The 26547-nt window shown below is 41.0% G+C and overlaps 1 protein-coding gene across 50 annotated transcripts in view; it reads right to left on the bottom strand.

Annotated features, from left to right (window-relative positions):
• NCOR1 (nuclear receptor corepressor 1) overlaps positions 1–26547 on the bottom strand; it is a 168450-nt gene that overhangs the window by 63417 nt on the left and 78486 nt on the right. For 36 of the 50 annotated variants that reach the window (XM_051824415.3, XM_070061433.2, XM_051824414.3 and 33 more), the window contains 8 exons: positions 25033–25211; positions 23023–23077; positions 21508–21609; positions 13060–13187; positions 8353–8570; positions 6858–6920; positions 4982–5121; positions 1276–1402 (listed from right to left, as the gene is read on the bottom strand). In XM_051824415.3, coding sequence (XP_051680375.1) covers positions 1276–1402; positions 4982–5121; positions 6858–6920; positions 8353–8570; positions 13060–13187; positions 21508–21609; positions 23023–23077; positions 25033–25211 — 1012 coding nt within the window. The remainder of the gene's footprint in view (positions 1–1275; positions 1403–4981; positions 5122–6857; positions 6921–8352; positions 8571–13059; positions 13188–21507; positions 21610–23022; positions 23078–25032; positions 25212–26547) is intronic. The other 14 variants (XM_070061427.2, XM_070061439.2, XM_089318440.1 and 11 more) reach the window with 1 other exon arrangement.

The following is a 26547-nucleotide window of genomic DNA, read 5'->3' as shown; positions in this document are numbered from 1 at the left end:
AATTAAGCAGCATAAGAGATTAACAACAATAATGAATCCTAAGCTGAACAGTTGTGACAATACACTATGATGAAAGTTATGGAAATGTGGCATGTGGTCTCCAAATATTTTCAGACCATGGTTGAGGAGGACAACTGAATACAGATTTCATTTTCGTTTATAACCCCAGGATCACTAGCAGCCAGATACAAACCTGTTAAAAGGGGACAAAATCTGGTGAGCTCTTTGAGAGGACCATAAACATACCACACTGTCTTTCTTGTTTGCAGCGCTCTTCAACTAGCCCAGCTTGCTCCAATCTTCTCTTTATGCTTATAACAACCACCTCACTTTTCACAAAAACCTCCCAGTAAAAGTTCACTTATTATTTAAAAGCAAAGCACATTTAAGTTTACAAAACAACCGCCCATAGAGAAAAAAATAAAACAGAATCTAGTATTTCTAAAACTGGAAGGTAGTGAACTTCCCAAGCTTACATAAGATATAACAGCTTATAAAGGAAAAAGATAAACAGCTCTAATGACACATAAAATTTAAACTCCAGTAACTCAAAAATAAAACAAAAGGCAAATGAGATGGAGTAAATATTCACATACACAAAACATGAACATGTTTAATATGCAAAGAACTATTAAGAGCATTATGAAAATCTCGATATTAGAAGCAGTTCAATTTATAAGAGAAATCCATAAAAACTTGAAACTGAAATTTGAAATAAATTAAGTACTTTTGTTTCCTTTAGCAAAAACTCAAGAAAAAAATTTTCAGAAAACTGTCAAAAATTAAACCTTTTAAATTAATTTAATTATTTAAATAATTAAAAAAATTTTTTTTCCTTAACTTTTTGGGTTGGTATTTTTCCCTACTTGTAGAGTCATTCATTCTTTTTACAGTAAATGGTACATAAATCCTTTGAGAAGGTATGAAATAAATCAAACTCACAGTAAAGAAAAAAAGAGGAAAATGTAACTGATGACATCAACTGACAAATAAACGCAGCAATGATACCGATGCACAGACATGTTCTTCCACAAGTACTTAGTATCTGAAGCAGGACCGCCATTTTCAAAACCTTTTGGCTGTAGCACCTACACTATCTTAAGTGCCACCTAAATACTTGTTGGTTATATGAATACAGACATTATGTTCAAGGTTAAAGTCTACATAACATGAAAACACTCTTCCTTAAACAAGCAATTCCTACACAAATAACTAAGCTAAAGATTAGGAATTCGGGATAGCGGAAGTCAGATGAAATCTAAGATTCTGAGATACCTTCGCTGTCTTCTGGATTCTCTTCCTCATTGGAGGCTTCAATATCTTCATCCTCCTGAGCAGAAACAGTGGAAGCGACACTTTCACACTGAGACACATCTCGCTCTTCCCGAGGTTTCCGTGAGGCCTAAAGAAGTAAACAATAGTCAATTAAATGACAGATGATTGGCATAACTAAAAGGAAAAAAAAAAAAAAAAAAAAAAAAAAAAAAAAAAAAAAAACAAGTCTTTTCCCTTCCGAAATAATACAGAACCCTGGTAGAAAACTGACAAAAAAACTGTATGTTTGACAATAGTTCTGGTTAAAGTGCAACAAGCACATCTGAGCAATCACTAACTGATCTTCTGTGAGTATGAGTCATTTCACCAAACTGATTAAAAGTAGCATCAAAACATTTCTGAAACTACAAATCTCCATGCTCTTCTACTCCAGATAATCTTCCTAGTAATATGTACATTAGGTTCTACTAAAGATAACATGTACACTGAAATGTGGAATAAAATAGATTTTAAAATGGCTCATAATTCTAACAACTAATTCTAAGTACACTGGTATATTTTCCTTTAGTCTTCAAGATGCATATACTACATGTACGAATGTATAAATCCTTATATATATAGTAAATACAGCCCATGGCCTTTATGTAGTTGTATATCCTACTTTACAAAATCTACTGTAGTCATGAACTGAACACATTCCCTATGTTATGAATTCTTCAAAATTATCTGTATTAATAAATCTATAAAAACATTATATCAATATACAAGAGTTAAAATTCTCCTATTTTAAGGCATGTAAGTAACTTTGTATTTTTGGCATTATTATAAATGCTATAATCAACTTCCTTCATTAGTTAAGAATTATTTTTATATACAAGTTACCATTGGTCTTGCCAGTGAATCTAAAAATTTGTGAAGTCAAATATCTCTTTTTAAAAAAATATGTCCCCACAGCCAACACAATGGCATAGCGGGTAAAGCTGCCATCTACAGTGCCAGCATCTCATAGGGGTTCCAGTACATGTCCTGGCTACTCCTCTTCTGATCCAGCTCATTGCTAATACCCCTGGGAAAGCAGTAGAGGATGGCCCAAGTGCTTGGGCCCCTGCACCCACATGGAAGACCCAGAAGAAACTCCTGGCTCCAGATGGGCGCAGCTTTATTCTGTTGCGGTCATGTGGGGAATGAACCAGCAGATGGAAGACTTCTCTCTCTCTCCCTCTGCCTCTCTGTAACTCTGCCTTTCAAATAAATAGTAAATCTTAAAAAGAAAAAAAATGTGTTCCCCTCTATAATCTATGTTTTTATGTAAAACTGTTCATTACTCTCCTGGAGTTGCCTACCTGCAAAGGTATATAAGTACATATTTAAATGTAAGACATTAACTACTTACATTGTACTTACACACTCTTGTTGCTAAAAGGTATATTCAAGGTCTCCTAAGTTTGCAGACCCATGGATCTGGAGGTTACAACCCTGGGGTTCTCTGGTCTGTGCCCCTCACAGAACCTGTATTGCGTTTTCACTTTAATAGTCATCCTCCCTCAGCAAGATTCATCAAAGAGAGGAAAAATTATTATTACTGCTCCAATTGCCAAAAAACACCAGTTATCTAGTCCTCATTCTTAGTTTATATATGAGGGTGCTAGTTAAGATCCAATCTAGGAGGCCAGCATTGTGGCGTAACGGGTAAAAGCTGCAGTGCCAGCACCCATATGGGCGCTGGCTAGAGTCTTTGTTGTTCCACTTCCAATCAAGCTCTCTGCTATGCTATGGCCTGGGAAAGCAGTAGAAGATGGCCCAAGTCCTTGGGCCCCTGCACCCGTGTGGGAGACCCGGAAGAAGCTCTTGGCTTCAGAACAGTGTATTCCAGCTGTTGATGCCATCTGGTGAATGAATCAGCAGATGGAAGATATTCTCTCTCTCTCTCTCTCTCTGCCTCTCTGTAACTCTGCTTTTCAAAAAATAAATTAAAAAAAAAAATCCAATCTAGGGGCTGGCATTGTGATAAAACTACTGCCTATGGGCCAGCGCCGCGGCTCATTAGGCTAATCCTCCGCCTTGCGGCGCTGGCACACCGGGTTCTAGTCCCGGTAGGGCACCGGATTCTGTCCTGGTTGCCCCTCTTCCAGGCCAGCTCTCTGCTGTGGCCAGGGAGTGCAGTGGAGGATGGTTCAAGTGCTTGGGCCCTGCACCCCATGGGAGACCAGGATAAGTACCTGGCTCCTGCCATCGGATCAGCGCGGTGCGCCGGCCACAGGGCGCGGGCCGTGGCGGCCATTGGAGGGTGAACGAACGGCAAAGGAAGACCTTTCTCTCTGTCTCTCTCTCTCAATGTCTAACTCTGCCTGTTAAAAAAAAAAAAAAAAAAAAAACCTGCTGCCTATGACACTGGCATCCATATGGGTACCAGTTTGACTCCCAGCTGCTCCACATGCAGTTCCCTGCTAATGCTCCTAGGAAAGCAGCAAAAGATGGCCCAGGTCCTTCGGCCTTCTACTCATGTGGGAGACCAGGAGTAAGCTCCTGGCTCTTGGCTTCGGTCTGGTCCAACCCTGGCAGTTGCAGCCATTCGGGGAGCAAATCAGCAGATGCAGGACTTCTCTGTCCTTCTAACTCTGCCTTTCAAATAAATAAAATCAATCTAAAGTATTAACTAAAAGAAACATCATTTCCCAATGTTAGTCACAGTACTAGATGAAATTCTGAAGGCTAAAAAATTAATTCTTCTGTTCCTAGTCTGAATGCAAGAGAAAAATCCCAGAGAGACACTCACCACACATTTATTTATATATCTGAGAGACAGCGCTCTCTCCCATTGATTCATTCCCCAAATACATGCAATGGCCAGGATAAGCCTGTGCCAAGAACTTAATCCAGGGTGTGGGTGGCAGCTATTACTGCTGCCTCCCAGGGTCTACATTGGCAAAAGCTGGAACTGGCAGCTGGAGCTAGGAATCAAACCTAGACATTTCAATATAAGATGCAGGTGTTTCAGCCAGTAGGTCAATTCCCTGTACACCTGAAAATACATTTTTTAAACTCATCCAACATGACCAACATAGTTCCAACTAAATTCAAACTCCAAAATGCTTATATATACACACACACACACACACGTGCAGACTGTTGTGTTCCACTGTGTCTTTTTTTTTTTTTTTAAAGATTTACTTATTTATTTGAAAGGCAGAGAGAAAGAAGAGGGAGGGAAGGAGGGAGGGAGGGAAAGAGGGAAGGAGGGAGTGAAGGAGGGAGAGAGGGAGGGGTCTTCCACCCACTAGTTCACTCCCTGGATGGCCGCAATGTCTGGAGCTGAGCCCATCTGAAGCCAGGAGCCAGGAGCTTTTTCCAGGTCTCACACATGGGTGCAGGGGCCCAAGTCTTGCGTCATCTTCCATTGCTTTCCCAGGCCATAGCATAGAGCTGGATCGGAAGTGCAGCAGCTGGGACTAGAACTGCAGGCAGCAGCTTTACCCACTATGCCACAGCGCCAGCCCCTATATATTTTTCTAATCCAGTCTGCAGTAATTCAGAAGTACTGAATTCCCATTAGCACAAACAGAAATTCTTTTTTTCCCTTGGGCAGTAAATAGAGAAGTAGTCAATCTGTACCAAGAAACTAGCATACCTCTTATAGGCAAATACATTAAATAAAAATACAAGACACAAAATTAAGTAAAAGATTTATCACTCCTGATATACTCACTTTCTGTTTATGCTGCTGCAAGAGGTTGTCAAGATTATGTCGCCTTTTATAGTTAAAATAGAAGTTTTTACATTGGGCTTCACTTTTAGTTCCTACCATTTTGGCAATTGCTGCCCAGTTACGACCATGTTCAACCAGACCTGTATTTAAAAAGAGACCAAGCATTAATTAAACAGTCATCAGATAAAGTAAGAAAGCCAAACATTAAATCAACTTAATCATTAACACTAAAAGAGTGCTTTCATTTACTTACTGATAAACCTGAGTGTTACTGAAATATTTATTGATCACAAAATTCTTTTACAGCTCTATTATCCCCCACCTCCAATTAAAATACACCCATTATATCATTATACTGGAAGGACTAAGCCTTATCCTTGCCATATATCTTCCACAGGGCTAGGACCTGTGTTGGACCCATAGTGATGGCTCTAATACTTGCAGAGTGAGTGATTAGATACTTCTACATCCTTGAATATATCAATATAAAGTTTAAAAGGTAACCAAATGTAAACGACTAAGACAAATTCATATATAAGTATGCTAAGACCACTTATAATCAGCATTCATCCTCAGCCAATTTACAGTCAAGCAATGCTCTCGAAATGTTTTTTGAAATACCATGGTAGTAATACATCACAGAAACCACACAACTGAATACATCTCTAATCAAATAATACATGTATGCACACATACAAACATATACACACTAATATATGCAAAGAATGTGGTATATATATAAATGCATTTGTACAAACATATATGCATTAAATATCAGTACACCCAAGTAGGAATTCTCAGTTCAAATTCATAGGAAACTATCAGCTTTTCAAGTTTAATACAAGGAGTTTTCTTACTAATAAAAACTGGAAGATCACTTGTAAATCCTGCCTGATATATAACAACTGAAAAGAGTGGTGACTAAAGAGTTAATTAAGTATTTACCAGAAAAAGGTCGCTCTATGGTATAGCTAATATTTACTTATTTAACCATCACATTTTTTGATGATCAGATAATAAATATGAATCTTTTTTAAAGTAATGCAAATTTAGCATTTGCTAATAATAGCAAATAAACTGCTTTATTTTTGGTGAAGTTGGGTTCATGTATGATTCCAAAATGTGTCATTCATATCCACTAAATAGAAAACAAATCTGAAACATGTCACTAAAATGTCAAGCTATTTACAATAATTTCTTATTAGAACTATAAATACTTAACCTCTGGAAGTGTTTTTTTTTAATTAACTGTTAATTGACATTCTATTAGACATCATTGTTCAATTTCAAATTATAGTACATTAATAAGCCAATGACAGAGAAACAAAGGCCCATGAAATTCCAGAGTTAAGATTAAGGCCACACAGATATGAAAGTGGCAGAGACAGGATTCAAAGCTTCCTCTGCAGGGTTTCAAAGTTTAGGCTCCCTCCTCTGAAAGAGAGTGCAATTTCTCAGTCACTGGTTTATCATCAAATGACTTACCAAACACAAACTGAGAAAGTATCTACCATTCTATTGAATCCAAATTTTAAATAATAGACATAAAGACTTTCAAAATTTGTTCCAAAACCATTTCAATAGCATATAATCACAACTATTTTGGTAAACTGAAAATAGCTACTTGCTCTTTAATAAAATGACATTCAAAATAAAACTGTAGGGAGAAATTTAAATCCCTCAAAAACAGGCATTTTAAAAATGGCACAGTGGAGATATCTCATCAAAAACAATTCTTAAATTTGCTTCAAATTGTATTTACCTTTTTGGTAGACATTTCTTTTTCAATTAAAAAAAAAAAAAAAACACTCAGCTCCATTTCACTTGTTACTAATAATCTCCCTCCCCAAAACAAACCTGAAGTATTGCAATGTACCTTTTTTAGCAACTTCCATTTCTTCTTCTGTCCATCGAGAAGTTTCCACAGGCTCTGTGGAAACTGAAAGAAAAACAAAGAACTTGATCAGGCGGAAAAAAATAAATCCTTCACTCTGATCAATCACATAATCTGTATGTATCTACATGTTTGAACATTTTTAGCTTATTTTTGGAGAAGCCTCACCTCACCTAGTGCCTTCCCACTGAGTGGATCTCTACCCCACCTCTCCTCTTATCTAAAAAACTACTGTCTTCTTCCTGTCCAGGCCCAATGCCCCCTCCATCCCTGAGTCTCCATCTCATCTCAACTCCTGGAGACCCTTCTGTCTGGACCTCTCACTGTCTCATATCCAGTAGGCATCGATGGATCATGAACTGAACACTTTCTCTTTTACTTTAGGAAAAGAAACTAAAAATATCAGGCCTGAAGTGAGCACCTTTCTCAATTAATAGCATCACCATCCACCCAGTCATCTGAATTATTAACTGGCTCCTCAGACTAATTTTTTTGAATCCTCCATTGCGTTTATCACTCACATCTAATGACAAGTGTCAACAACTACCTCCTGAATCCATCCCCTCCTTGTCTGGGCCACTGCATACATAAAGGAGTCTTTTTAACTGTTCCCTCTGCTCCTGCCCGTATCCTATCCAACATGACTTCCACAATCTGTATATTTATAACATACAAATCTAATCATAGCACTCCTCTATTTAAGAACCATTCAAGCTTCCCACTTGGTTAGCAAAGCAATATATAGTTCCAACAAGGCCCACTGTCATCTGCCGCAGCCTATCCTCCTCACCCTGTCCAGTCAGTTCCCCCACATTGTTCTTGCCATTGCCAGAACTTGTATTTTCTTCCGTCCTTCACATTGTGGTAAAATCAGACAGTGGAACTCAGCATTAACACAATCCTTGTACAAACTAATGAAATGCTATTTCATCAGAGAGAAAAGCGTTTGCATTCTTAAACCTCCTATTCCCTTGCCTAAGAATTTATTCTTAGGAAAACAAACAAAAAAAAGCTATATGAGTAGACTTCTTCATTACAGTGCTCCCTGTACTGGTTTTAAATGGGTGAGAGGAAAGCCTAATCACTTGGCAGAAGGGAAATTGTTAAGTCATGCCTCTTACAAGCCAACATTACAGACTGCTAAAAAATAAAAGTGGGTGGAGATTAGTTAAAACTAAAAAGAACATATTTATGATACACACCAAGTTAAAACATCAGAAAACAAAGTGACATGCAAACTATGATTGCAACAAAGTGGAAAAGAGTAACAGCTGTATCAAGGTAGCCAACACCGTGGCTAATGTTCTTTTCTATTAAAAAAAAAAATAATAAATTTTTGTGAAGTTCAAGAACTGCGGCCCAGTCGGTGGGATTACTTCTAGGTTGTTAATATTAACCATCCCTCCTGTTCTACCTAACACTGAAACAGAACCCTAAAATAAACCAGAGCCCAGCCACAGTCACTTCTTCCACTCACTGGGTTCTGGCGGCGGCGGCAGCGGCGGAGGGGGTTCTTCAGTGGCTGCTGCGGCCGCAGCACTGGCAGCTGCAGCTTCGTTGGTCATGGACCTGGTGATACGGCCCTTCCGGCGGCCCTGACTGTTGGCAGTCTTTCGCCCCCGGGGTGTGGCCTGCTCCCTCTCCTCAGTTTCTTCTGCTGTACCTTCCGTCTTATCCTTTTCCTTGACATTTTCTCTGGAAGCCAAAGCAAGTAAACCTTGTGTGATTTAAATTTCACATACATCACAGAAAGTTGCAGTTTGCACATTCTTTAAGTAGAAATTGAATAAATCTACCTTATCTCACTTTAAAAAATCATGAAAAACTCCGTCACGTCATAACTGAAGTGTTTTAATTGGCTCAAATTAAGATTATTTCACAAATACCTATTTTACATATTAATTGTCTTAAAATTTAAATGTGTTTCAAATCAACTAACTTAGAAACTAAAACATTCTACCATAAAGTGTCAAATGACCATAGAAAACCCCCTAGATCTGCATTCCAGAGGTTGTAAACCATACCAAATGCTAGGAGTCTTGGTTTGCGGGCTTTGTTCTACATCGTCTCATCTGTGAGATGAATCAAAGAAAACAGGTGATCTTCAAGAGAGACACTTTTCAGCAGGAATAATCCAGAGTATTGTTTTATTAGACCAAACTCTGTATTCTCATCTACCCTGACACTAACTATGCACAGAGGACAGTGTGGCTTCACATACAGAACAGCTTTCGGATCCAGGCTGCCTGGTATTTCCTAGCCCTGGAATGACCGTGGACAAACTGCCTCACTTCCATGTGCCTCAGTTTTCTCATCTGTGAAATGAGGATATTAACAGGAGTCCAACACGCAGCGTAAAGCATGGTAAGTATCATATGTGCTTACTATTAATAAGTTAACTTCTCTCACACTATCCACTATTCTCTCACACTATCAGTGAATGGCAGTTACTATTAATAGAGTACTGTAGGTAATACTGGAAGATTCTCTACAGTACTTACCTCCTGTGGTTATTATATATATGGTTATTATATATAAAAACAAGGATCTTAATGTACATTCTTGGAAATGATCTGATAGATACTAAGACTCAATAATTCCTGTTTAATAGAAGAAGATGATTTTTAATTTTATCTACTTTAAGACCTGGCATGGTTTTCTAAGATATAGCCTTTTCCCACAGAATGAAAAACTGCTTCAGTAGCTCACATCTCTTTGGTCCTAAACAGAGGTTACCAAGTAGCTCTTTCCCTCTGCTTCCTTATACTCTTGTCAATCTGGCTTCTATTCTCCAGCATTTTGTTAATAGTGTTTGTCAAAAGTCACCATGACCTACACACTTCAAGATCAAATGGCCTCTTCTCGATGCTCACCACATTCATCCTGATGCACTTGATGACACTGGGGATCATTCCTTTCATATCCTTTTCAGCTTAGCATTGAAAATGACCCTGCAGCTATACTGACTCTCTTTTCATTCTCTCATATAGAGATTGACCAATGATCTGCCTGGAGGCCCTAGAGCTCTGTGAGGTGACGCACTTGCAATGACTCCTCATCTACAGCCTTGGGACTCAGACTCTGTCTCCTAAGGACCAGATTCACCTTTCCAAATACCTACTGGAACAGTCACCCTAATTTCCTATCACTAAACACTCAACAAATACATATTCATTCTCACTACTGTGCCTCTTGCTCTACCTCACTGTCTGATGTTGACAGTACACATTAAAGACCACTGAGTTACACAGAGTGAGCACCACCTTTAGATCTTGCCCTTTGCCTTTACTTCCAATATGTGATCAAAGGACAAGTTTTGGTTATTTCATCTTAGTGATGTTCCTTCCACTAACTATAGCATCTCCATTCCTACTAGCACTGTACTCAGTACTTCAGTACCTCCAATTCTGGTCTATTATTATTATTATTAAAGATTTATTTGAAAGTCAAGTTACGGAGAAAGAGATCTTCCATCTGCTGGTTCACTCCCCAGATGGCTGCAATGGCCAGCACTGGGCCAGGCCAAAGCTAGAAACCAGGAGCTACATCCTGGTCTCTCACACAGGTGGCATGGGCCCATGTGCTTGGGCCATCCTTCACAGCTTTTCCCAGGCCATTAGCAGGGAGCTGGATCGGAAGTAGAGCAGCCAGGACACAAACCCAGATGGGATGCTGGCATCGCAGGCAGCAGTTTTACCCACTACGCCACAATGCCAGACCCCATTAGCTGCCATTTCTATAACTATTCATATTGTTTTCTCTACTCTACCACCACCTCCTTTATAAAGTCCTCTCAACAATTCAGACAGAAGTAACTTCAACATCTTCAGAATCTCCCAACATACTTTATTGTTTCTATTCATTTCTTACTTCCAAGCTTCCGTCTTTTATTTAAATACTACTAGTACCTTGCCTAGTTTTCCCATCCTAGATCATCAACTACCTGGATATGGCACATCTTTTACATACTTCTGAATTCTTTGAAAAACCTAGCTCACAAAGGTTATAAACAAATGCTGGTTAAATAACTTAGAGGGTTTTTTGTTTTAAGTAAAATCAAGATGTGACGGTTCCATATGAGTTACATGGTACAATAAATGTTTGATTTAAAATAAAAATTTCTCTTTATTCCTTTGTAAGTGTCTCCCTGAAGTACATATTACAATGCATAATAATCTGGCCCTCTTAAAACCATGTCCCTCGTGAGTTAGGCTTCTTTAGCCGCCATAAAACTGGGTGAGCTTTACATATTTTCAAGAGGACTATAGAAGTATATAAGTGACACAATAAATATTAAAAAGTAACAAGCCACTGACAGATGTAACATGAGTCTAAAATGCATTTATGCTAAGTGAAAGAAGTCACATAGAAATCTACGTTCTGTATGATCCATTTACATGTCATTCTAAAAAAGGTAAAGTGGCTGCTGAAGGCGGAGAACAAGGACAGAGAAACTGACCACAAAGGAGCATGAGGAATGTTCCAGACCAAGGAAAACATTTTACATCTCGATTACAGTAACATTTATGTGAGTGCCTACACTTGTCAAAAGGTACCAAAATATACACTTAAGATTGGTAAATTTGTCTACATAATTACAAAGCTAATCCTTGAGGAAAAAAGCAACCAAACCAGCCGCTAAGCTCTCCTGCCCCACCCCAAATCTTTAGACACAGCAATCTCTGAGTAGAATCATAGACTAGTGTACATTTTATTTTGTTCCCTTTTCCAGATTTTCTATAATGAAAAAGAACTACTTTTATAATCAGGAAAACAACAATAAGAACAAACAAATCAGGAACTCTATTTTTTATGATAAAGTCAATAAACCTGGACTACAACTTGCTATATAAATGAAAACTCTTCTTTCTAGCACTTTTAGACTAGCTAATGTATAAAATCTGAGGTTCAAAAAAATCCTGAGGGGTTGGCATTGTGGGGTAGTAAGCTGCAATGCTGGCGTCCCATATTGTAGTGCCAGTTTGGATTCCGACCCAGCTTCCTGCTAATGTGCCTGGAAAGGCAGCAGCAGATGACCCAAGAACTTGGGTCCCTGCCACACAACGTGAGAGATCAGGAGTTCCTGACTCTCCTGGCTTCAGCATGGCCCAGATCTGGTTGCTGTGGTCATGTGGAGAACAAATTAGCAGATGGAGGATCTCTCTCTAGCTCTCTCTTTCCCTCCCTTTCTCTCGACCTTTCAAAAAAAAAAAAGATCCCGAGCCGGCGCCGTGGCTCAATAGGCTAATCCTCCACCTTGCGGCGCCGGCACACCGGGTTCTAGTCCCGGTTGGGGCGCCGGATTCTGTCCCGGTTGCCCCTCTTCCAGGCCAGCTCTCTGCTATGGCCAGGGAGTGCAGTGGAGGATGGCCCAGGTGCTTGGGCCCTGCACCCCATGGGAGACCAGGAAAAGCACCTGGCTCCTGGCTCCTGCCAGGATCAGCGCGGTGCGCCGGCTGCAGCGGCGGCCATTGGAGGGTGAACCAACGGCAAAGGAAGACCTTTCTCTCTCTGTCTCTCTCTCTCACTGTCCACTCTGCCTGTCAAAAAAAAAAAAAAAAAAAAAAAAAAAAAAAAAATCCCAAAGAATCTTCCAAATCAGAGATTAAATTACATTCAATATGCTTTGGAGATAATTATTTTATCATGGCCTGTTCCTTCTGAATATTAATAACTCACGTCTAGCAAGTAAGTCCATTATATTCCATTTCTTAATCATAATAAGAACTATTGATGATCAAAGCACACATCCCATTAATTCTGTCTCTAAAATTTCATACCTTCCAGATTGAGTGTTGTTGTTTTTAAAAATTTATATATTTCAGAAGCAGTTAAACAGAGAGAGGGAGAGACAGAGAGAGACTGATCCTCCATCCGCTGGTTCACCCCCAAATGGTCACCAACAGCCGGGGCTGGGTAAAGGAGACATAAGCCAAGAACTCCATCTGGGTCTCCAACATGAGTGGCAGGGGACCAAGCACTTGGACCATCTTCCATTGCTTTCTCAGAAGCATTAGTGGGAGCTGCCTCAGAAATGTAGCAGCCAGGATTGGAACTGGTACTCACATGGGATGCTGGCGTTTCAGGAGGTGGCTTAACCCACTGAACATAATGGCCCCTCAGTTTTAATATTTTAAAATAACTACAACATTTAACTCATTATTTCACTAATTATTTTACTTACTTAGAGTCCTCCTTCTCATCTTTTTCTTCTTCATCTTTCTTTTCTTCTTCTTTTTTTTCTGTTTTCTCTGTTTTATCTTCTTCTTTTTCTTCAACTTTTTCTTCTTGTGAGGGTCGGGCAATTTGCTGCTAAAATGAAACAGTTTGTAAAACACAAATGTACCAGAAACAGCTCTTCACACTGTAATGACAAATTATAATTATCTAAAATTTTTAATGATTCTTACAACATAGTCATAGATTAAAAGTCAGTCCATGATTTTTAATGCAGTCTATCGAAAAGTCAAACTCACATGTGAAAAAAAAAGTGCTCAGATTTTTGGACTGATTAATGAGGTAAAAAATATTGACTCCACTTAGAAATATAAGGTTGGTTGCCTTTGTCTATAACCCCTACGTCTAATCTGTCATTCAAGTATTCCACTTCTACCTTAAAATTTGACAACACATACATTTATCTAACTACCTTTCTAATGTTAGGTACTTAATATATTCCCATTTTTTCATTATTATGGGTAATGCTATGGGAAATACTTTTATACTTGGGAAGAGGGGAATGTACATTTAATAGACTACTAGATAGCTATGGTGATACTATGACTGAAATAATTTGAGAAAATACTAAAGACATAATGAAGTGAAAAGAAAAAACATTTAGATATCTTTTTTTTTTTTTTTTAATGTATTTGACAGGTAGAGTTACAGACAGTGAGGGAGAGAAAGGTCCTCTCTCCATTGGTTCACTCCCCAAATGGCCGCCACAGCCAGCACCACGCCAATCTTAAGCCAGGAGCCAGGAGGCTCCCCCTGGTCCCCCAGGTGGGTGCAGGGGCCCAAGCACTTGCGTCATCCTCCACTGCTCTCCCGGGCCACAGCAGAGAGCTGGACTGGAAGAGGAGCAACCGGGACAAGAACCCAGCACCCATATAGGATGCTGGTGCCACAGGCAGAGGATCGACCAAGTGAGCCACAGCACCGGCCCCACACTCAGATATTTCTAAGCTGTAATTAGAATCACAATAAGATGTACATGGACAAAGCCTGAGAGAGAAAAATGAAGAAAGTGAGTGGACAGATTATGGACCCTTTCATCTTTGATGTCTCAACTGCTAAAACTATGACACTGAAAGAAAAAAGTGAAATTAAGCTTGCATTTATTCACCTCAGAAACCAATGCTGCATAACCTAATCAGGACTGAGCACCAGTATGTCTTCACAGCACAGCCCGTGGGCCCTGCACATCTCCCTCCAATCCCCATTTCTCCCACATTCTTCTTTGCTGTGCTGGACTCACCTAAACATCCAGCACTTTGGTCTATTTGCCTGAAACACTCTTCTTACCTTTCCTTGCCTGGTAAACTCCCACATGCCTTCTGAGATTCAGTTCAAAATGCTGCATTTCCTAAGAGGTGTTTCCTCAGACTTCCAGAAAAGGAACACCAGCCCTGTCTCCCTCCTTCTCTGCCACATGTCCACACCCTGGGGGCACTATCACTAGGGGTGCCTACTGTCTGGTTATCAGCATCTATCCGCTGTGTTACTGTTTCATCAAAGATAAGGACTCAGTCTTACTCATCTAAGTGTCTGCTGCTCCTAGTGGAGCATGTGATAACAGGTATCTATATATGCTGCACATGGCATAAATCAAAGCCCTTTATTCCAGCTATGTGAAAACCATTTGCCATCCCATCTCAATCCTTCTTCTTTATTTAAACTAATGTCAATCCTGCCTCATAATAACTCTACCTGTCCTTTACCTGTTCCTTTCAACAGACAATATGTATGTAAGTTATTTAAATAAAACTTTCCTTCACTATTATTATTAATAATTTGACAGGCAGAGAAAGACAAAAAGAGAGTGAACTGCTATCAGCTCGTTTACTCCCTAAATGCCTGCAACAGCCAGGGTCAAAGCAGGGAGCCAGGAACTCAATCCAGGTCTTCTAGATGGGTGACAAGGATCCAACTATTGGAGCAATCACCAACTGCCTTCCAGGGGCTGCATCAGCATGAATCTGAGTCAGACCCAGAGCTGAAACTCAAACCCCGGCACCCAATGTGGGATATGGATGTCTTAACTACTCAGCCAAATGCCCACCTCAATTCTTTTTTAAGATCTATTTATTTGAAAGGCAGAGTTACACAGAGAGAGGAGAGGCAGAGAGAGGCAGAGAGAGAGAGAGAGAGAGAGAGAGAAAGAGAGGGAGGGAGGGAGGGAGGGAGAAGAAGGGAGGTCTTCCACCCGCTGATTCACTCCCCAGTTGGCCGCAACAGTCGGAACTGTGCTGATCCGAAGCCAGGAGCCAAGAGCTTCTTTCGGGTCTCCCATGTGGGTGCAGGGGCCCAAGTACTGGGGCCATTGTCTACTGCTTTCCCAGGCCATAGCAGAGAGCTGGATCAGAAGTGGAGCAGCTGGGACCCGAACCAGTATCCATATGGGATGCTGACACTGCATGCGGCAGCTTTATCTGCTATGCCACAGCGCCGGCCCCTTCCCTTAATTTTTAATAGCCCAGTCTTTTACTTACTCACACAAGCTAAAACTTGACCTGTTCCTATAAATAATGAACACCTTATTGACCCCTCCAAAATAGATGTCACATGTGCCTTCTAACCCAGCAATGAGAACCCTTTTTGTTGCCAAAGACATTTGGATATTTATAACATCATTCACAGGACATACAAAATTATCGACTTAAAAAAATTAGCCTGCTAAGGATTTACTGAATTTCGAGTCTTGTATACAGTTGCCTTGGCAGGGCCAAACTGAACGATTTTATGGGCCTTATACAGCCCACCAGCCAGAGGTGCCCTACCCATCCTGAGGAAGGAAGAACAATCAGTATCCTTCTTGGTTCTTATTGCCATTTGCCAAACATTGTTGAACTAATATTTTACAAATATGTCCTTGTTCACATTTCACACCATCTACCTATGATAGCTTTCTCTCTCTTTTGGGGGTATGGACTGATTTCATGAATATTCCCTAGAATGCAAACATGATTTCATTACATGACTTATCATGCCTCAGCATTATTCTTCAGATTTTAAAATGCACATTGGGGCCAGTGTTGTGATATAGGTTAAGCCTCTGCCTTTGACACTGGTATTCCACATGGGCAACATCCAGCTGCTTCATTTCTGACCCAGATCCCTTCTAATGTGCCTGGGAACGCAGTAGAAGATGGTCCAAGTCCTTGGGCCTCCTTATCCACATGGGCGACCTGGATGAAGCTCCCGGCTCTTGTCTCCTGGCTTCAAATCAGCCCACCCTTGGCCACTGAGGCCATTTGGGGAGTGAACCAGCAGATGGAAGTCTTCTCTTTCTGTCTTGGCCTCTCTCTCGCTCTAACTCAGTCTTTCAAATAAATAAATAAATCTTAAAAAAAAAAAAGTTCCCCAAAGTGATTCAGCCAGTAACCCAGTTTGGGAGACGCTCTCACCTCAACTCTGGCCACAGTTTTTACCTGTCACCTATTTTCCCACCTGTAAACTTATGGAAGATCATATTCTCTACTTTCCATAATATACATCATACACCAAAAAGGGGACAAGTTTTTTCAATATACTTCAATTTACAAGTAAGTGTCAACTACTTTTCACTAATTTCAAATAAAAATAAATTTCTTTAAGAAACGGAACACCATTTGAAAAACAAAAAGAACTCTCACAATCCAACAAGAACAACACTCTATAATTTTATCTACTAAATCTTTTTTTTTTTTTTTGACAGGCAGAGTGGACAGTGAGAGAGAGAGACAGAGAGAAAGGTCTTCCTTTACCATTGGTTCACCCTCCAATGGCCGCCGCGGCCGGCGCACCGCGCTGATGCGATGGCAGGAGCCAGGTACTTATCCTGGTCTCCCGTGAGGTGCAGGGCCCAAGTACTTGGGCCATCGTCCACTGCACTCCCTGGCCACAGCAGAGAGCTGGCCTGGAAGAGGGGAAACCGGGACAGAATCCGGAGCCCCGACCGGGACTAGAACCCAGTGCGCCGGCGCCGCAAGGCGGAGGATTAGCCTAGTGAGCCGCGGCGCTTGCTCTAAATCATTTCAACACCACAATTCCCTCACTTGTTTTTCCAACAGTCTCAATTCCTTATCCTGTCAGTTTCCCATTTTTCTGTGCATTTATTACTTAAACAGAAACCTGGGAAATCAAGGATATTTTCAAATTACTCACTGTGTCTGCTTTACCAATGGAAGGTCTTTTTGAGCTCTGAATCCCTTACAGGCTACAGTGGCTACAATTCCTAGTTCAAATGCTGATAACCTCACTCTGCCACAAATGCAGCGTCTATTTGTTACTCCAAACCAGGGAAAGGACACACCAATGACAAAGCTCATCTTTTGCCCAGCAAGTGAACTATGTATAGCCTGTAGATATGATGGGGACATCAGCAGACAGCTGGACAGTTTCCTCAGATAGGGACAACACATATCATCTTACTTCAAAAAGCCCTTAAAAGATAAATTTCAGGGCAAAAAAATTTGAAATTTATGAGTAATTTTTTCATAATATGGGATCTTCAAAAGTCCATGGTTTTCTCTAATACTTTTCTTCTTCTAGCTTCAAACAGGACTTCAAACAAAGTAAGCAATGCCACACATTTCCTGCAGCCTGGAATCCAGTCAACAGCTGACTTCACCCCCTTCCCTGGTGCGAGGGCCTGAGGAGCAACGGTTGCACTGGCTTACACTTGTCAACTGGGAGAAGCAGCAGCTCTGTACAAAGTATGGATACGGTCCAAAGAAACGGAAGGACCTGCTGGAGTAGAGTCTGCCCAAGTTTGTGGTACCTCTCCAGAAAAACCTGTCACCACGCTATAATGACCAGGCGACAGTGATACGAGAGGACGTGCAGTTAACAGCAACCACAGAACTTTCCTAGTGGCAGTACACATACGGACCTATCCCAAGGACTGCCACTAACATTAGAGAGAGAACAGAATTAGCTCTGGTTTAGAAAAGAGGTTGAAAGGATTTCTCCGTTTCAAGGCGTATCTGTAAAGCACTAATCCTTGTGGCCAGGATGGAGGTTACAGGTGAGCTTCCTCCACCCTCCCCAGTACACTGGCTGGAGCAGGAGCGCTCAAGTCCCTCTGAAAGCCCCCTGTGGTGAGGGGTATGTGTACATTAACAAAGAAATGCAGAAGAGGACTCAGTTTTAGCTAGGTCCTCTTACAGCAAGATGAAAGGTAATTTTTGCTGAAATTCACTACTACTATATCTAATATCTGTATATGTATTTATATGTTAAAGGCTCAAGTCTATAGAAAACAGAAAAAAAAAAACATGGATTTCCAGAAACAGCATACCTAAACTTAAGAACAAGAAGCAACAGTTAACTAAAACTGTATGAGGAGGGCAGGCACTGTGGTGTGGCAGGTAAAGCTGCTGCCTGCAGCACCGACATCCCGGATGAGCACCATCCGGGATGGTCCCGGCTACTCCACTTTTGATCCAGTTCTCTGCTCATGTACCTGGGAAGGCAGGAGAAGATGGTCCAAGTACCTGGGCTCCTGCACCCATGTAGGACACCCAGAGGAAGTTCCTGACTCCTGGTTTTGGTCCAGTCCAGCCCTAGAGACTATAGCCATCTGGGGAGTGAACTAGTAGACAGGAGAGTATCTCCCCCTGCCTTTCTCTCTCGGTACCTCTACCTTTCAAATAAACAATCTTTTTTAAAAATTGACCAAGGCAGAAAGAACAAAGTACTGCTTGACCACTGGGAAATACTTGCTTCAAAAATGTACTTCAGGCAATAAGAAGAAAGTATCTTATGCCTATAATTACCAAAATATATTAGTAACTAATCTTTAAGCCAAATGAATTTCAAATCAATTTCCTAAAGAATAAATTCCAAAAAATACACCACCGTGGTAGCAATAAAGATAATCACAGCTACTACTTACTGGGCACTCTCTAGATGCTCACCCTTACTCCAGGGATTTACACAAATAGCAAGTGTCATATTAACCCTGCAAGTTGAATACTACTGCTCCAACACTCACAGACATGGAGAACTGGGCTGAGCACATAAAAAGACTCATCGAGAGTTATAAATAGAGGAAGAAGCATTTTTAGGACTAAAGCTCTTTCCATCACATCCAATTTTTTAACCTGTCCGACCAGCCAACAGTTTGGACAGAAATTCATCCAGTACCCAAATTACTTTGGGGGAAAAAGAAAAAAACACCACACTGACATAAAAGATAGTGGTCATAATGAAAGACGACCATGGACTCCTATGAAGAGCAAATGAAGAATGTGGTTCCTGAAAACTGACTTTATGCTTTGCTATAGGTTACTAGGAGGTACCACATATTCTGTCGGCGAGGTTATGCTGTGAAGTGCAGCATTTCTCAAGAAAATAAATTACCACTTCTAACAAAAACAATATAAACAGACTCAAGTTATTACTGACATGTAATTTAATTTTTTTTCTGACAGGCAGAGTGGACAGTAAGAGACAGAGAGAAAGGTCTTCCTTTGCCGTTGGTTCACCCTCCAATGGCCGCTGCAGCCGGCGCACCACGCTGATCCGAAGCCAGGAGCCAGGTGCTTCCACTGGTCTCCCATGAGGGTGCAGGGCCCAAGCACTTGGGCCATCCTCCTCTGCACTCCCGGGCCATAGCAGAGAGCCGGACTGGAAGAGGGGCAACCGGGACAGAATCCGGCGCCCCGACCAGGACTAGAACCCGGTGTGCTGGCGCCGCAGGGGAGGATTAGCCTATTGAGCCACGGCGCCGGCCTTTAATTTGTAATTCTAAATCACCAATACTTCTGAGTGCTTCTTGGTTTCCAATCTCTAATATGCATTGAATTAAAATATATCTAGAACCATAATTATTTGTCATGGGATACTAACAGATTGAACTATAAAACTGGTTTGAGGAACAGTCATTTCACCTAGAGGTTAAGACAGAGGCAACCTTTATCAAAATGCCTGAGATCAAGTCCCAGCTTCATTCCCTATTCCAGATTCTTGTTGATGTTCACCACAGGATGCAGCAGGGGATGACTGAGACAGTTGGGTCCCTGTCACTCACAGGGGAGACCTAGACTGAGTTCCCAAGTTCCAGCTTCAGCCTGGCCCAGCCCTGGCCACTGCAGGCATTTGATTCATCATGGGCTTTGGAGAATGAACCAGAGGATATGAACTTTCTCTCAAATAAATAAAAAATTGAAGACTTAACAGATAAATTAAAAACAAATTTGCAGTTGAACCTTGTTTAAAAAGTAGATTGGGGTAGGGAGCATTTGATATAGGGGCTAATATGCTGTTTGAGACACCTTCCTCTCATATCAGAGTACCTGGGTTTAACTCCTTGTTCTAGCTCCTCATTCTAGCTTCCTGCAAATGCACACCCCGATAGTCAGCAAGAAATGGCTCAAGCACTTGGGTCACTGCCACCCACGTGGGAGATCTGAATTAAGTTCCCAATGGCCAACTTCAGCTTGGCCAATCCTAACCATTGTATACTCCTGGAGAATGGACCACTAGATGGCTTTTTCTTTTTCCCTCTTAATACATAATTTTCTAAAAACATACTGTTTCCAGAAAACATTAACCACATCTGTAGGGTAGAATATTTCATAGGAAACAATGACCCAGGAAACATAAAAAGGTTATGGCAGTGAATGAGAGAACTGGGTCAAATAACTTGTATCTGGTAACCAGGGCTACCCAGGAAGAAAGGGACTAAGACCCTTCCACATGGGAAGCATGGCTGTGTGAGATCCAGAAGAGACTGAGCCATGCCGACAAACAGTCAGCAGCTGTGAGAGCACAGGCATGCAAGTCCATATTGCAGGATCTATATGGGTGTGGAGAGCAACAGGAGATAACACTTACACAGCAGCCTCACTGGTAATGCATGCATACACGAGCTGTGACAGCTGCTAATGGGTTATTTTGGTAGAAATAGTTTTGAAACCACTGAATAGCAACTGTGAAAACACATACTTGTGGGAAAAAAAGTGCCTTTTTAGGTAAAGTACTTTTTAAGAGTACAATTATCTAAACTCCACAAATGAAGTTAATCTGTAACAAGATCAGGTCCCAGGTATTTCAGTAAACAACCCTCTACTCTAGTGACTATGCTACACAATCTTTCTCCCTCACCTTACCTTGTCCCCTCCTCAGACAAAAGGACTGATAAGGATGGCATGTTAGGTAGGTATTAAGAGACTCGTATTTAATTAAAAGATTACTGTTAACACTGAAATGCAAGATTGAGCTAACAGGAAAGGTTAAAATGTTTTTAAATTAATCTCATCACACTAGAAATGTAAAATACATTCAAAATAGAAGACTTCAAAATAAGCATGACATCCTATTTAATAGAGACATCAACCTCTAAAGTGTATGTTGAGTGCAAGACTCCTTTTCACATTTCCACCAACCCTGAAACACCTTTCACAGAAAAATGACACAAACCACAAACCTGGTTTCTCCCTCTTCGTTTTCCATAATTCCTTCTGACTAGGGCTTTATAATTCTCATTCTTCTTGGTTAAATAGTAATATAAAACACAATCAGGAACACTCTGTAAGGAAAAAGATTTTTTTTAATGCAGTAACATTTTTAAAAAATCTAATATTTTCAAGAAAAATTTCTGATGTTCTCAAAACATAAACTGAAGAGAAACAAACATGACTAGCACTTTAAGGCAAACCTAGAACCCAAATATACACACACACACACACACACACACACAATGTAAATGGAAAGGATAGTTGTCTCAATACAAATTAAGATATCAAGAACTAAGAAACATTAACCAATATTCCCTTTACTGCTACATGTATACAAATGTTAAAAATATCTAGATATTTCACTCAAAAAAGGAAAACTAATTCACATGAAAAAAAAATTCACAGGAAATCAGGAGCCTGGCATTTTAATAAGACATTTAATGGGGTTCAAAATGCATTGCAATCTATGTGATTTGATCTTATATATAAGGTCAGAGCAGGACTTTGGTGCCCTGGTTAAGAGGTCACTTGAGGCTGGCGCCGTGGCTCAATAGGCTAATCCTCCAACTGCGGCGCCGGCGCACCAGGTTCTAGTGTTCTAGTCCCAGTCAGGGCACCGGATTCTGTCCAGGTTGCCCCTCTTCCAATCCAGCTGTCTGCTGTGGCCAGGGAGTGCAGTGGAGAATGGCCCAAGTGCTTGGGCCCTGCACCCACATGGGAGACCGGGAGAAGCACCTGGCTCCTGGCTTCGGATCAGTGCGGTGCACCGGCCACAGTGTGCCAGCCGCAGCAGCCATTAGAGGGTGAACCAATGGTAAAGGAAGACCTTTCTCTCTGTCTCTCTCTCACTGTCCACTCTGCCTGTCCAAAAAAAAAAAAAGAGGTCACGTGAGATGCCCATACTCCCTATCAGAGTGCCTGGGTTCAAGTCCCAACTCTACTTCCAATTCCAGCTTCCTGGTAATGTGCACCCTGAGAAGCAGCAAGTGATAACCCAAGGAATTGGGTCCCTACCACCCATGTGAGAGACTTGGACTGAGTTCCAGGCTCCTGAGTGGCCTGGCCCAGCCCTAGCTGTTGTGCGCATTTGAGAAATAAACCACCAGATATAAGAGCTTGGTTTCTCTACCTTTCGGAGAGGGGAGGGGAGGGGAGGGGAGGGGAAGGGAGGGGAGTGGAGGGGAGGGGGGAGGGGGAGGGGGAGGGGAGGGAAGGAAGAAATCAGGAAGCAAAAAAAAAAAAAAAGGTCATTTTTCATTAACCATAAAAGTTTGAGTTCTCTGCTTAGGATTTCTATTAAAATAGTAATTACCATTTCATATATGTTTTACGTAATTGTGCTAATCATAGAAGAATCTTTTTTTTTAATCAAGCTCTTTGCAAAATCACTTCTGCCTAAGTATTTCTATATGTTACAACACAAAAATACCCAAGAAACAACCAATACAAACCTAAAAACATTCTCAGTATAAATCATTTCTTACCTTCCTTTCCAAGTAAGATGCAATTAGTCCAAAGTTTTTTGGATGCTGGATAAACCTGAGTGAAAAAATAAAACAAAAACATGCACATACAAACATTTCAAAAATTCAAAAGAGAGAGAGAGAAGAATTTGGGAAAAGAAATATTATATACAAACTAATTCCTGCTATTCCTAATCATTAGAGACAACTAAATGCAAAGATCGCTAGGCACTGCCCAGAATGGCCTATGATAAAGCAGAGAAATATGTACTTTAAAAAAGCTCCCCAAGGGACCGGAGGTTAACGCCCTAGCCTGAAGCACCAGCATCCCATATGGGTGCTGGCTAGAGATCTAGCTGCTCCACTTCCAATCCAGCTCTCTGCTTTGGCCTGGGAAAGCAGTACAAGATGGCTCAAGTCCTTGGGACCCTGTACCTGCTTGGGAGACCTGGAATTAGTTCCTGCCTTTGGATCAGTACAGCTCCAGCCATTGCAGCCAATTGGGGAGTGAACCAGCAGATGGAAGACTTCTCCCTTTCTCTCTCGCCCTCTCTCTCTTTCTGCCTCTGCCTCTCTGTAACTCTGTCTTTCAAATAAAGAAAATAAATCTTAATCTTTAGCAGGCTAATTTTTTTAAGTCGATAATTTTGTATGTCCTGTGAATGATGTTATAAATAGCCAAATGTCTTTGGCAACAAAAAGGGTCCCCATTGCTGGGTTAGAAGGCACATGTGACATCTATTTTGGAGGGGTCAATAAGGCGTTCATTATTTATAGGAACAGGTCAGGTTTTAGCTTGTGTGAGTAAGTAAAAGACTGGGCTATTAAGAATTAAGGGAGGAGCCAGTGCTGTGGCTCATTTGCCTAATCCTCCACCTACAGCACTGGCATCCCATATAGGCACCAGGTTCTAGTCCTGGTTGCTCCTCTTCCAATCCAGCTCTCTGCTATGGCCTGGGAGGGCAGTGGAGGATGGCCCAAGTACTTGGGCCCCTTCATCCCCATGGGAGACCAGGAAGAATCACCTGACTCCTGGCTTTGGATCGGCGTAGCGCCAGCCGTAGTGGCCATTTGGGGAGTGAACCAATGGAAGGAAGACCTTTCTCTCTCTCTCTCTAACTCTACGTGTCAAATAAATAAAAAAAAAAAAAAATTAAGGGAAGGGGCGGGCGCTGTGGCATAGCAGATAAAGCTGCTGCATGCAGTGTCGGCATCCCATATGGGCACTGGTTCGAGTCCCAGCTGTTCCACTTCCAATCCAGCTCTCTGCTACGGCCTGGGAAAGCAGTAGACAATGGCCCAAGTCCTTGGGCCCCTGCAACCGCGTGGGAGACCCGGAATAAGCTCCTGGCTTCGGATTGGTGCAAGTCCGGCCGTTGCGGCCAATTGGAGAATGAACCATCGGACGGAAGACCTCTTTCTAATTCTTTCAAATAAATAAATGCTCCCCAAGGGCTAGCGTTGTGGCATAGTAGGGGCACTGGCATCCCATATGGGCACCAGTTCGAGTTCCAGCTGTTTACTTCGGATCAAACTCCCTGCTAATGCACCTGGGAAAGCAGCAGAGGAAAGCCCAAGTGCTTAGGTCCCTGCACCCACATGAGAAACTGGGAACAAGCTCCTGGTTCCCAGCTTTGGACTGGCCCAGCTCCAGCCACTGGCAGCCATTTATGGGGTGAACCAGTAGATGGAAAGTTTCTCTTTCTCTGCCTCTCTAACTCAGTTTTTCAAAAAAAAAAAAAGAAAGAAAGAAAGAAAGAAATCTTTAAAAAAAAATTCTACAAAGTGATTCAGCCAGCAACCAAGTTTGGGAGCCACTCTTACCCTGACTCTGATCCCAGTTCTTATCTGTCACCTATTTTCACACCTATAAACTTACAGGAAAATCATATTCTCTACTTTCACAATACCCATTCAGATGCCAAAAAAGGGAACCAAGCTTTTTGGTAACAGTTCAGTTTACAAGTAAATGTCAAATACTTTTTACCAATTTACACAGAATTCTATTAAATAATTTAAAATTTAAATTACTTGTCTTTGAAGATCTCCTTCTCATGGTCAGTCCAAACATTCATAAACTGCCTATCTTTATAAACTTTCATAGGGTCCTCCATAAGCCCATTCATGTTGATGAACTTGACCCTTCTTTGTTCTGCATCAAACATCATAGGGGGGATCACAGAGAGTTGCCGCATTTGTTTCTCATTATTCTAAAAAAGAGAAAGAAAACAAACATCAAATTTAGAGTAAAGTTCAAACTAAAATGTCAATACCAGTGGTCTTAATATACAGTAAAACATATGTAGTTTACGACAACAGCAATGAATACCACAGCATCTAATGTATAATAATTTTAATGCATCTTAATAGCCACTGAAAAGAGGAAGAGAGTACATGCCTTTTTCACTTAGTAATAATCTACTATTTTGAGAAGAATTCTCTAAATGAAGCTGATACTTAATGAAGTTTCAGACCCAGAATATTTAAAGCTCAATGAAGTAGTCATATAGTTTGAATAGCACTTTGGAGAGCAAATCTTAATGTTATCTTAGAAAACAATTAATAAAAAAATAAGCAAATAGCCATCAAAATCTAAGTCCCTGACTTTTAATTATTTAAACTCACTTAAATAATAACTTCTGGCCAATTTCACATAATCAAAATTTAAGACTGCTACCCTTACTATTATCAGCTGATGTCAACTAAATCTTTGTTACATCTATACAACTCATCATTCTCAAATAATTTAGGAAGTTTATAATGCCAAACTTTCAACAAAAAACATTTACCAAATCTACAAGTATCTACTCAAACATAATGAGACAAGATTTTCCCTAAAAACTTTCCTCATAAAAGTGGATATATCTAATTGTCAAGTCTTCACAAAATCTAACTTTACAGGGTGCTCTTCATCAATTTGAATATCACACTGCCTTGAAATCACCTCACCTAACAAATCAGCTTTGGATGTTTATAGAGGTCCCCTACTAGAATCAAACTGTAAGAAAAATTATTTAACATGGATTTAGTCATCAAGGCAGAGATTATTGTTACAAATTCCAAGGGATGGATGTCATTTCAAACATGCATTTCAGAGGTAATTTTAAAAGCAATATAGAGGGGCCAATGCTGTGGCATAGTAGGCTAAGCCTCCATCTGCAGCGCTGGCATCCCATATGGGCACCAGTTCATGTCCTAGCTACTCCTCTTCCAATCCAGCTCTCTGCTATGGCCTTGGAAAGCAGAATTCACCCGAGTGCTTGGGCCCCTGTATCCCTGTGGAAGACCTGGAAGAGGCACCTGGCTTTTGATCGGCTCAGCTGCGACCATTGAGGTCATTTGGGGAGTAAACCAGTGGATGGAAGACCTCTCTGTCTCTCCTTCTCTGTTTCTAACTCTACCTCTCAAATAAAATCTTTTAAAAGGGGGTGGGGGTGCATGCTGTGGCATACCAGGTAAAGCCTCTGCCTGCAGTGCTGGCATCCCAAAAGACACCGGTTCAAATTCCAGCTGCTCCACTTCAAATCCAGCTCTCTGCTATGGCCT

Source organism: Oryctolagus cuniculus, chromosome 17, assembly GCF_051225735.1.
Source record: "Oryctolagus cuniculus isolate XC-2025 breed Fujian yellow rabbit chromosome 17, ASM5122573v1, whole genome shotgun sequence".
NCBI lineage: Eukaryota > Metazoa > Chordata > Mammalia > Lagomorpha > Leporidae > Oryctolagus > Oryctolagus cuniculus.
Note: the sequence above shows the minus strand (reverse complement) of the source record. Positions and strands in the feature narration are given on the sequence as shown.